The 12500-nt window shown below is 36.4% G+C and overlaps 1 protein-coding gene and 1 pseudogene across 1 annotated transcript; both read right to left on the bottom strand.

The window, feature by feature from the left end:
* LOC119599386 overlaps positions 1-622 on the bottom strand; it is an 868-nt pseudogene extending 246 nt beyond the window's left edge.
* A 3174-nt stretch (positions 623-3796) lies between these two features.
* On the bottom strand, positions 3797-9343 carry LOC119599256 (protein app1-like). Its single transcript, XM_037948989.1, has 3 exons — positions 9307-9343; positions 8693-9203; positions 3797-4248 (listed from the first exon to the last, which is right to left on the bottom strand). Exons 1-3 carry the CDS (start codon positions 9341-9343, stop codon positions 3921-3923), a joined length of 876 nt encoding a protein of 291 aa, XP_037804917.1. The 3' UTR covers positions 3797-3920.
* Between the last annotated feature and the right edge of the window lie 3157 nt (positions 9344-12500).

Below are 12500 nucleotides of genomic sequence, written 5' to 3' on the forward strand. Positions count from 1 at the left end.
GAAGTTTGCACAGGAGTGTAGGGAATGTAATCGGGGAGGTAACCCTAAGAAGCCTCAGCCTCGGCTTCTGGTTGAACAGACCTTTTGTAGATGTGTCGGCCGTAAGGTGCAACTGGAGCGCATGGAAGATAAGGGAGATAACCATGGGAAGCCTCAGCCTGAGCTTCTGGTTGAGTAGACCTCTTGTAGATGCGGTCCCCATGGTATCCTCCGTGGACTACGGGGATGGAAGAATAGCTTCTGTGAGAGTAAAGTTGAGACGCTTCAGCGTCAGGAGCCCTTTTGTGGACAGAGTGAACGCTGTGTCCATATCCGCCATAAACGGGTGTGTGGAAAATGGTCCTGACGCCATAAAGAGTGGAAGGCTCAGCGTCTGCTGATCTCTTGTGGTGGTGAGCATGGAAGGATGGTTCGTAGGAGGGTAGAGGGTAGACTGAAGTTCTGTAGCCGGAATGATAAAGCACGCTGGGCTCCGCCTCTCGCTTCTCGATTTGGGAAGCGCAAACGGCAGCCGCTAGGAGCAGAAAGGCCTGAAAATCAGTTGAGAGAAGTAGATATGCTGCAGTCAGTGATACAAATGTATAAAGTGAAAAACCTCTTGTGTACTCACCAAGTACTTCATCTTTGTTAAGCGCGTTTGCTGTGGCCAAAGAGCGGAGTGTGTGTGAGTAAAATTTTGTGGAGTGGTTTTATATATGTCCGCTTCTGACCTTGTAGTGAGCGGAAAGTGCCCGTGAGATCTGCCATTTTGCTTGTGTTCTTATGTTTATTATTTATTTATTGAAAAAATGCGGAACTGGGAATCTGTATGTATGCGTATTTATATGTGTGTATATATATGTACATATACACACATGTATGTGTACATATATGTATACATATGTATATATACATGTATATATATTTATGTATATGAATATATAGGTATATATATACACAACTGAATATTTGTGAATATACATGTATGTATATGTACATGTATATAAGTCTCTTTTATACCAAATATTAAGGAATGAGTGAAAAAAATTATTTCCGATAATAATGTGATAGTACATAATTTTACGTCTATTCATTTTCATTAAAAATATACATATATATACATATATATTGGAAGAAAAATTGAAACAAGAGGAGAGTTAAAACAAAAAACAAATCTTTTACTCAAGGATTTACGAGAATAAAAGGATGCTGATTTGAAAAGCGGAACATTTTTTCCCTCTTGACTTTTTACACGAAGCTTTATCACTGTTTCAGAACACTTTAGTTCTGCAAGAGAGGGAAAATATCGGGGAATATAGATATATTAATAGGTGGGGGGACGAGAAAATAAAGGTAAAGATTGATAGGTAGGTAGAAAGAGGCTGAGGAAAAGTAGGGAGAGGGAGGCTGAGGGAGAGATAGAGAAAGAGGGAGAGGAATACAGGGAGGAAGAGAGAGGGATGGGGGGAGGGAGGGAGAGAGAGAAAGAAAGAGAGAGAGAGAGAGAATTATATGATGGAAGAAATAGAGGGAGGTTGGAAGATAGAAAGATAGAAAGGCAAAAGGATTTTAAAATTCACCTAAATACGGGCGGAAAAAGAAAATGAAATAAAAGAGGTACATACATTCGCGCATGTAGAAAGATTGGGAGAGGTAGGGTACCTCTTTCAGAGAGAGAGAAAGAGATATATATAGATAGATAAAGCAATAGCTAGAGAGAGTGAGAGAGAAAGGACTGACTGTGCACGAGACACAACACACAATCACAGCAGGTATCAAGATGGACGCAAATTTATCCCCTTTTCTCGTCATTCAAGCTGGTATTGGCTGCTTGTTAAATAAAAAGTGTAGTGTTTTACTTTACAGAATGCTTATCTTGGTATATTTATAAACCGGAAACCGCATAGAAACATAGAAGTCGGTTTGTAATATTTCTGTTTACAACAGGTAAACATCATGTGGTAATTGCAGGTATAGAACTAAACGTGGCAAGTATCTGAGATTCATTTTTTTAGTTAGTAAAATGAGAGTATTTATAGTAATATAAATAATAACACTGATAATGATAATGACAATGATATTAATAGGAACAGAAATAGCAATTATGACAATATTTATAGCGAAATAATAATAATAACAAAACTTTTCACTGTAAATTGCGGAGTACGTTACCAAGCTGCAAGTGACACACGTTATAGGGATAAGATGAAATGTATCATTGCTACACCCGACAGTCCGTTTTTTATTTATCTATTTATTTTTTATATATCATCATTATTATCACCATCGCCATCATCACCGCTATTGTTATAAATTTAAGTAAGTCCGTATAACATACATATGGTCACAAACAAAAAATATCATACATACAGTCAAAATCACACACACACACACACAATCATACATACACAGTCAAAATCACACAGGCACACAATCACACATATTCACAATGACATTCATACGCACACATACAAACACAGAGAAATTTTGTGTGGAAGGGGATATAAGTCTAACAATAATTTAGAAAGCCTTAAATTCCCCCTGAGGAAACATTCCACTGTTTTTTGTTCGCAAAACCAGTGATGGTTTATTCTTACATCTTTGTTTTAAGGTCATTATATGTGTCGTATTATATGTATCTCCTAATAAAAGGACAGACTAATAGATAGGTAAGTAGGTAGGCAGGCACGTAGAAAATTAGACAGATAAACAGACAGACAGATAGATGGATATATATATATATAGAGATAGATATAGATAGGTATAGAGATGGACAAATAAATAGATAGATAAATAAGTAGTTGGAGTAAGCTGATAGATAAAGACATATACATGTATGTATGTATATGTAATACATATAGAGAGATAATAATATAAGCTAGATTTTCCTTTACCACTTACACCCACTTTGGATAGTTTACCGTATCTTTCATTCATTCATGGTTTATGAATGTATATGTTTAAGTTTATTATTTTTGACACAATTTATCATCTTTTACTTACTAATGGCTTGTCTAAGCATCTTGGAATTGTTTGTTAAACGAGGAATATGAGATTCTCCATGGCCGTGTTAACCTACCTTTTTGTGCTTACAATCCGAGGCCTGAGCACTTTGCCTATTGTAGAATATGTGTGTGTATTTATGGATATAATCACTTTCCGACCCGAGGAGGCCAATTGATATTCTCTCCTTTTAACCCTAGTATATTATTGATGGCAATACTCACAGCAGAGTTGGCTGAAAGGGGTTGGTCGAGCGTGAAGCTTGCAGATAGAAAGTGATGGCTTTACCACGTTGGTCGGAGTCAGATGGTGTAATCACGGGGCCATCGCAGCAGTCATTTGTATGTTTGAGAGTATTTGCTTACCCACATGCATATGCACCTATATATTCCAGTCAACCTACATATTCCAACAAATATGCATGATGAATTTTAGACAAAAGCTGTAAAACAAACCAACAAACAACAAAAAAAGAGAAATAAATGGTTTGAAAAACCTACGTTATTAAATTAAATACCAAATGAACAGTGTTCCAGGTCTTGTTTGGTTTCAAGGCTGATCAGTAGATTTTTTTTAATATTTTTTTTTATCATTTTTTATTATTTTTGTTAATAACAAATATGCATTCCATTTTAAACTATAAATGCTGATCTGCTGATAGCAATGTTACCAAAGGAAGAAAATGAAGTTTCCGGTTTATAATGATTTATTGGAATTTTTTCCGATGGAGTTCATTAGATGACACACTATGGCTCCTAGTTGGCATAATTGTCCATTATGAATCAGGTCAGTACTAGAGGGAACGATAAACAGAAGCAAGACAATAAACAGAAGTATGTGTGTAAGAGACAGGAGAATATAGGTAAGATGGCTCTGTCTGAGGTTGTGCTGTATGAAGTTTGCATAGGAGTGTAGGGAATGTAATCGTGGAGATAACCCTAAGAAGCCTGAGCCTCGGCTTCAGCAGACCTCTTGTAGATGTGTCGGCCGTAAGGTGCAAGTGGAATGTATGGAAGATAAGGGAGATAACCATGAGAAGCCTGAGCCTGAGCTTCTGGTTGAGCAGACCTCTTGTAGATGTGTCGGCCGTAAGGTGCAAGTGGAGCGTATGGAAGATAAGGAAGATAACCATGAGAAGCTTCAGCTTCAGCTTCTGGTTGAGCAGACCTCTTGTAGATGTGTCGGCCGTAAGGTGCAACTGGAGCGTATGGAAGATAAGGGAGATAACCATGAGAAGCCTGAGCCTCAGCTTCTGGTTCTGCAGACCTCTTGTGGAAGCGGTCCCCATGGTATCCTCCGTGGACTACGGGGATGGAAGAATAGCTTCTGTGAGAGTAAAGTTGAGACGCTTCAGCGTCAGGAGCCCTTTTGTGGACAGAGTGAACGCTGTGTCCATATCCGCCATAAACGGGTGTGTGGAAAATGGTCCTGACGCCATAAAGAGTGGAAGGCTCAGCGTCTGCTGATCTCTTGTGGTGGTGAGCATGGAAGGATGGTTCGTAGGAGGGTAGAGGGTAGACTGAAGTTCTGTAGCCGGAATGATAAAGCACGCTGGGCTCCGCCTCTCGCTTCTCGATTTGGGAAGCGCAAACGGCAGCCGCTAGGAGCAGAAAGGCCTGAAAATCAGTTGAGAGAAGTAGATATGCTGCAGTCAGTGATACAAATGTATAAAGTGAAAAACCTCTTGTGTACTCACCAAGTACTTCATCTTTGTTAAGCGCGTTTGCTGTGGCCAAAGAGCGGAGTGTGTGTGAGTAAAATTTTGTGGAGTGGTTTATATATGTCGCTTCTGACCTTGTAGTGAGCGGAAAGTGCCCGTGAGATCTGCCATTTTGCTTGTGTTCTTATGTTTATTATTTATTTATTGAAAAAATGCGGAACTGGGAATCTGTATGTATGCGTATTTATATGTGTGTATATATATGTACATATACACACATGTATGTGTACATATATGTATACATATGTATATATACATGTATATATATTTATGTATATGAATATATAGGTATATATATACACAACTGAATATTTGTGAATATACATGTATGTATATGTACATGTATATAAGTCTCTTTTATACCAAATATTAAGGAATGAGTGAAAAAAATTATTTCCGATAATAATGTGATAGTACATAATTTTACGTCTATTCATTTTCATTAAAAATATACATATATATACATATATATTGGAAGAAAAATTGAAACAAGAGGAGAGTTAAAACAAAAAACAAATCTTTTACTCAAGGATTTACGAGAATAAAAGGATGCTGATTTGAAAAGCGGAACATTTTTTCCCTCTTGACTTTTTACACGAAGCTTTATCACTGTTTCAGAACACTTTAGTTCTGCAAGAGAGGGAAAATATCGGGGAATATAGATATATTAATAGGTGGGGGGACGAGAAAATAAAGGTAAAGATTGATAGGTAGGTAGAAAGAGGCTGAGGAAAAGTAGGGAGAGGGAGGCTGAGGGAGAGATAGAGAAAGAGGGAGAGGAATACAGGGAGGAAGAGAGAGGGATGGGGGGAGGGAGGGAGAGAGAGAAAGAAAGAGAGAGAGAGAGAGAATTATATGATGGAAGAAATAGAGGGAGGTTGGAAGATAGAAAGATAGAAAGGCAAAAGGATTTTAAAATTCACCTAAATACGGGCGGAAAAAGAAAATGAAATAAAAGAGGTACATACATTCGCGCATGTAGAAAGATTGGGAGAGGTAGGGTACCTCTTTCAGAGAGAGAGAAAGAGATATATATAGATAGATAAAGCAATAGCTAGAGAGAGTGAGAGAGAAAGGACTGACTGTGCACGAGACACAACACACAATCACAGCAGGTATCAAGATGGACGCAAATTTATCCCCTTTTCTCGTCATTCAAGCTGGTATTGGCTGCTTGTTAAATAAAAAGTGTAGTGTTTTACTTTACAGAATGCTTATCTTGGTATATTTATAAACCGGAAACCGCATAGAAACATAGAAGTCGGTTTGTAATATTTCTGTTTACAACAGGTAAACATCATGTGGTAATTGCAGGTATAGAACTAAACGTGGCAAGTATCTGAGATTCATTTTTTTAGTTAGTAAAATGAGAGTATTTATAGTAATATAAATAATAACACTGATAATGATAATGACAATGATATTAATAGGAACAGAAATAGCAATTGTGACAATATTTATAGCGAAATAATAATAATAACAAAACTTTTCACTGTAAATTGCGGAGTACGTTACCAAGCTGCAAGTGACACACGTTATAGGGATAAGATGAAATGTATCATTGCTACACCCGACAGTCCGTTTTTTATTTATCTATTTATTTTTTATATATCATCATTATTATCACCATCGCCATCATCACCGTTATTGTTATAAATTTAAGTAATTCCGTATAACATACATATGGTCACAAACAAAAAATATCATACATACAGTCAAAATCACACATACACACACACAATCATACATACACAGTCAAAATCACACAGACACACAATCACACATATTCACAATGACATTCATACGCACACATACAAACACAGAGAAATTTTGTGTGGAAGGGGATATAAGTCTAACAATAATTTAGAAAGCCTGAAATTCCCCCTAAGGAAACATTCCATTGTTTTTCGTTCGCAAAACCAGTGATGGTTTATTATATTTCATTATTATAGGTCATTATATGTGTCGTATCATTTGTATCTCTTAATAAATGGACAGAGTGATAGATAGGTAAGTAGGTAGGTAGGCACGTAGAAAATTAGATAGATAAACAGAAAGATAGATGGATATATATAGGTAGATAGATATAGATAGAGATAGAAATGGACAAATAAATAGATAGGTAGATAAGTAGTTGGAGGTTGACAGATAAATTGACATATAAATGTATGTGTATATATAATATATAGAAAGATAATAATATAAGTAGATAGATAAATCGATAAATAGGTGGGTACATGGATAAATAGATATATTTGTTTATAGTCACAATGAAACGTCTTTAACATGCAAACCATTTTTTTTCTTAGCTCAACTTCGAACACCCGAGCACCAAGTTTACCTGTGAAAAGAAAAGAAAAGAAAAGGAAAGAAAAGAAAAGAAAGATACCTTCCACCAATAATAATGACATCTTTCATGTTATCTTTTACTGAAAACAAACTTTCACTGGACTCGCCTTCCCTTCCTCAGCTATAGCCCTTACATATACAAAATATAAAATCATGAAACTTTCATCGCCAGATTTTCATTTTTTTCAACAAATAGATACTTATTGCATTTGTTTCATGAAATAACTGAAACGTTTCTGTGAAAAAAATCGTCTGCGAAATGAGACCATATCTCGCTAGATTTTCCCTTACCACTAACACCCACTTTGGATAGTTTACCGTATCTTTCTTTCATTCATACTCACACATTCATGGGTTATGGATGAATATGTTTGAGTTTATTATTTTTGACATAATTTATCATCTTTTACTTACTAATATTCAAAATTGAAAAATCGGAATCGCATGGCTTGTCTAAGCATCTTGGAATTGTTTGTTAAACGAGGAATATGAGATTCTCCATGGCCGTGTTAATCTACCTTTTTGTGCTTACAATTCGATGCCTGAGCACTTTGCCTATTGCAGAATATGTGTGTATTTATGTATATAATCACATTCCGACCCGAGGAGGCCAATTGATTTCTTTTCCTTTTGACCCTAGTATATTATTGATGGCAATACTCACGGCAGAGTCGGCTGAAAGGGGCTGGTCGAGCGTGAAGCTTGCAGTTAGAAAGTGATGGCTTTACCACGTTGGTCGGAGTCAGATGGTGTAATCGCTGGGCCATCGCAGCAGTCATTTGTATGTTTGAGAGTATTTGCTTAGCCACATGCATACGCACCTGTATATTCCAGTCAACCTACATATTCCAAGTAATATGCATGAGGAATTTTAGACAAAAACTGTAAAACAAACCAACAAACAACAAAAAAAGATAAATAAATGGTTTGAAAAATCTACGTTACTAAATTAAGTACCAACTGAACAGTGTTCCAGGTGTTGTTTAGTTTCAAGGCTGATCAGTAGATTTTTTTTATCTTTGTTTTTTTTTTTTATTATCTATATATATATTTTTTTTCTCTTAATAACAGTCAAATATGCATTCCATTTTAAACTACAGATGCTGATCTGCTGATAGCAATGTTACCAAAGAAAGAAAATGAAGTTTCCGGTTTATAATGATTTATTGGATTTTTTTCTGATGGAATTCATTAGATGACACACTATGGCTCCTAATTGGCATAATTGTCCATTATGAACCAGGTCAGTAATAGAGGGAACGATAAACAGAAGCAAGACAATAAACAGAAGTATGTGTGTAGGAGACAGGAGAATATAGGTAAGATGGCTCTGCCTGAGGCTGAGACCTTGTAGACGTATCGCTGTATGAAGTTTGCACAGGAGTGTAGGGAATGTAATCAGGGAGATAAGCCTAAGAAGCCTGAGCCTCAGCTTCAGCAGACCTCTTGTAGATGTGTCGGCCGTAAGGTGCAAGTGGAGCGTATGGAAGATAAGGGAGATAACCATGAGAAGCCTGAGCCTCAGCTTCTGGTTGAGCAGACCTCTTGTAGATGTGTCGGCCGTAAGGTGCAACTGGAGCGTATGGAAGATAAGGGAGATAACCATTAGAAGCCTGAGCCTCAGCTTCTGGTTCAGCAGACCTCTTGTAGATGTGTCGGCCGTAAGGTGCAACTGGAGCGTATGGAAGATAAGGGAGATAACCATGAGAAGCCTGAGCCTCAGCTTCTGGTTCTGCAGACCTCTTGTAGATGTGTCGGCCGTAAGGTGCAAGTGGAGCGTATGGAAGATAAGGGAGATAACCATGAGAAGCCTGAGCCTCAGCTTCTGGTTCTGCAGACCTCTTGTGGAACCGGTGACCATGGTATCCTCCGTGGGCTACGGGGATGGAAGAATAGCCATAAAGACTGGAAGGCTCAGCGTCTGCTGATCTCTTGTGGTGGTGAGCATGGAAGGATGGTTCGTAGGAGGGTAGAGGGTAGACTGAAGTTCTGTAGCCGGAATGATAAAGCACGCTGGGCTCCGCCTCTCGCTTCTCGATTTCCGAAGCGCAAACGGCAGCCGCTAGGAGCAGAAAGGCCTGAAAATCAGTTGAGAGAAGTAGATATGCTGCAGTCAGTGATGCAAATGTATAAAGTGAAAAACTCTTGTGTACTCACCAAGTACTTCATCTTTGTTAAGCGCGTTTGCTGTGGCCAAAGAGCGGAGTGTGTGTGAGTAAAATTTTGTGGAGTGGTTTATATATGTTGCTTCTGACCTTGTAGTGAGTGGAAAATGCCCGTGAGATCTGGCATTTTGCTTGTGTTCTTATGTTTATTGATTTTGTTGAAAAAAAAAGGAAAAAAATATGCTTATCTAAATAAGCGGAACTGGGAATCTGTATGTATGCGTATTTATATGTGTGTATATATATGCACATATACACACATATATGTGTACATATATGTATACATATGTATATATATTTATGTATATGAAGATATAGGTATATATACACACAACTGAATATTTGTGAATATACATGTATTTATATGTACATGTATATAAGTAACAGTTAAATAATGTGTAACGTAATTTCAAAGAAAATCCTTTGACGAGTGACTGATAAACTTTCGGAAGAAAATAGGCATGGAATGTCCATTATTTTGTGTACTTTGTAGTGCCTTTTATACCAAATATTAAGGAATGAGTGAAAAAAATTAATTCCGATAATCATGTGATAGTACATAATTTTACGTAAACTTTCCTTAAATCCTGATTCCTGATTTTTTTTTTTTTTTTTTTTTTTTGGGGGGGGACTGTTTAATCGCGTTAGAGAAAAGTTCGTGTCGAATTCTGTATCGGGATGGCACAAGTGAATGGTAAAGCGCTGGGTTTGCAATCGCAAACTTCGCTCCCTGTCGGCCTTCTCAGTTGACTCCGCTGTGAGTACTAGCATGTTGATATCAACATGTTGGAGCCAAAGTGGGAGCGAAAGGAAGAGGCCACCCTACCGCATTTAATTATATATCTGTTCACATACTATTAAAAGTAGTATTATATGAAAATAAGAAAATCACAAGAAGTTCAATCTCCAACGGGATAAAACATACGCTAGATTTTGCGAGAATATCGCTGCTTTAATGGTTACACTTCTCGTACTTCTTATATATATATATATATATATATATATATATATATATATATATATATATATAGAGAGAGAGAGAGAGAGAGAGAGAGAGAGAGAGAGATGTGTGTGTGAGTGTGTGTCTACACGCACACACACACATATATGTACATAACTGTTACACTTGGTTACACTTATATATAGAGAGAGATGTGTGTGTGTCTACACGCACACACATTATGTACATAATTGTTTATAAACAACTTTATCTTACTGTTGATTAATTAAGAAGGCACAAGTATCATTCCTTCTTCTTGATATCATTCCTTCTCTCGCAGTGTACAAGGGTCAAGTTACAATTAAAAATGATAGGATTCTCAATGTATGGCATTTTTACTATTATTGTGCTGAGTCAGATTCGGGTTTAATTCATTCATTTAAATACATTTCAGTGATGATTCTAGAAGCATTATCTTTCATCTCTTCAATACTGTTATCTTTAGAACTTATCTCCCTTACTGCAATGCATAGTAATCCAAATAAACTGCTTTGTTTTTATTGTTCATATTTATTTCACCATCGACGTTGATATAATTGGCATTACTACCATTATCTGTTTCATTGTCATCCTTATCATAGTATCAATCCTAGTATCACTATCAGTGTTGTTTACTATTGTAAGATTTCATCATATGGGGATTTTTAATATAATTCCTATTTGCACACTGACTCTTAAATATCCGAAATATCCTGAAAATATCATCCACATCTATTCATTTTCATTAAAAAAAAAAAAAAAAAAAAAAAAAAAAAAAAAAATATATATATATATATATATATATATATATATATATATATATATATATATATATATTGGAAGAAAAAGTGAAACAGAAGAAAAGGGTGAAAGCGCAAAACAAATCTTTTACTCAAGGATTTACGAGAATAAAAGGATGCTGATATGAAAAGCGGAACATTTTTTCCCTCTTGACTTTTTACACGAAGCTTTATCACTGTTTCAGAACACTTTAGTTCTGCAAGAGAGGGAAAAAATCGGGGAATATAGATATATTAATAGGTGGAGGGACGAGAAAATAAAGGTAAAGATTGATAGGTAGGTAGAAAGAGGCTGAGGGAAGGTAGGGAGAGGGAGGCTGAGGGAGAGATAGAGAAAGAGGGAGAGGAACACAGGGAGGAAGAGAGAGGGATGGGGGGGGGAGGGAGAGAGAGAGAGAAAGAGAGAGAGAGAGAGAATTATATGATGGAAGAAATAGAGGGAGGTTGGAAGATAGAAAGATGAAAGGCAAAGGGATTTTAAAATTCACATAAATACAGGCGGAAAAAGAAAGAGAAATAAAAGAGGTACATGCATATATTCGCGCATGTAGAAAGATGGGGAGAGGTAGGGGAGACAGAGAGAGAGAAAGAGAGGTATATATAGATAGAGATAAAGCAATAGATAGGGTGAGAGAGAGAGAAAGGACTGACTGCACGAAACACAACAATCACGACAGGTATCAAGATGGACGCAAATTTATCACCTTTTCTCGTCATTCAAGCTGGTATTGGCTGCTTCTTAAATAAAAAATGTAGTGTTTTACTTTACGGAATGCTTATCTTGGTATATTTACAAACTGGAAAGCGCATTGAAACATAAAAGTCGGTTCATAATATTTCTGTTTACAACAGGTAATAATAGTGATAGTGATATTAATAGCAAGAGTAATATCAATAATGATAATATTAATAACAATGACGATAAAAATAATCACAACAATTACAATAATAACACTTTTCAATTAAAAATTTGGAGTACGTTACCAAGTTGCAAGTCACACACGTTATAGGGATAAGGTGAAATGCATCGTTGCTACACCCGACAGTCCGTTTTTTATCTATCTATTTTTTTTATTTATATATCATTATTATCTTCATCGCCATAATCACCGCTATTATTATAAATCTAATTTAGTCCGTATAACATACATATGGTCACAAACACAAAAAATATCATAAACACAGTCAAAGTCACACACACACATAGTCATACATACACATTAAAAATCACACACATGCACACACAGACAATCACACATATTCACAATCACATTCATACGCACACATGCAAACACACAAACATGAGAGAAATTTTGTGTGCAAGGGGATATATGTCTAACAATAACTGAGAAAGTCTGAAATTCCCCCAAGGAAATATTTTATTGTTTTTGATCGCAAAACCAGTGGCGTTTTATTTTTACACCTTTGTTTTAAGGTCATTATAATATGTGTTGTATCATATGTATGTCTAAATAGATGGACTGATAGATAGGTAAGTAGGTAGG

Source organism: Penaeus monodon, chromosome 42 (assembly GCF_015228065.2).
Source record: "Penaeus monodon isolate SGIC_2016 chromosome 42, NSTDA_Pmon_1, whole genome shotgun sequence".
Classification (NCBI taxonomy): Eukaryota; Metazoa; Arthropoda; class Malacostraca; order Decapoda; family Penaeidae; genus Penaeus; species Penaeus monodon.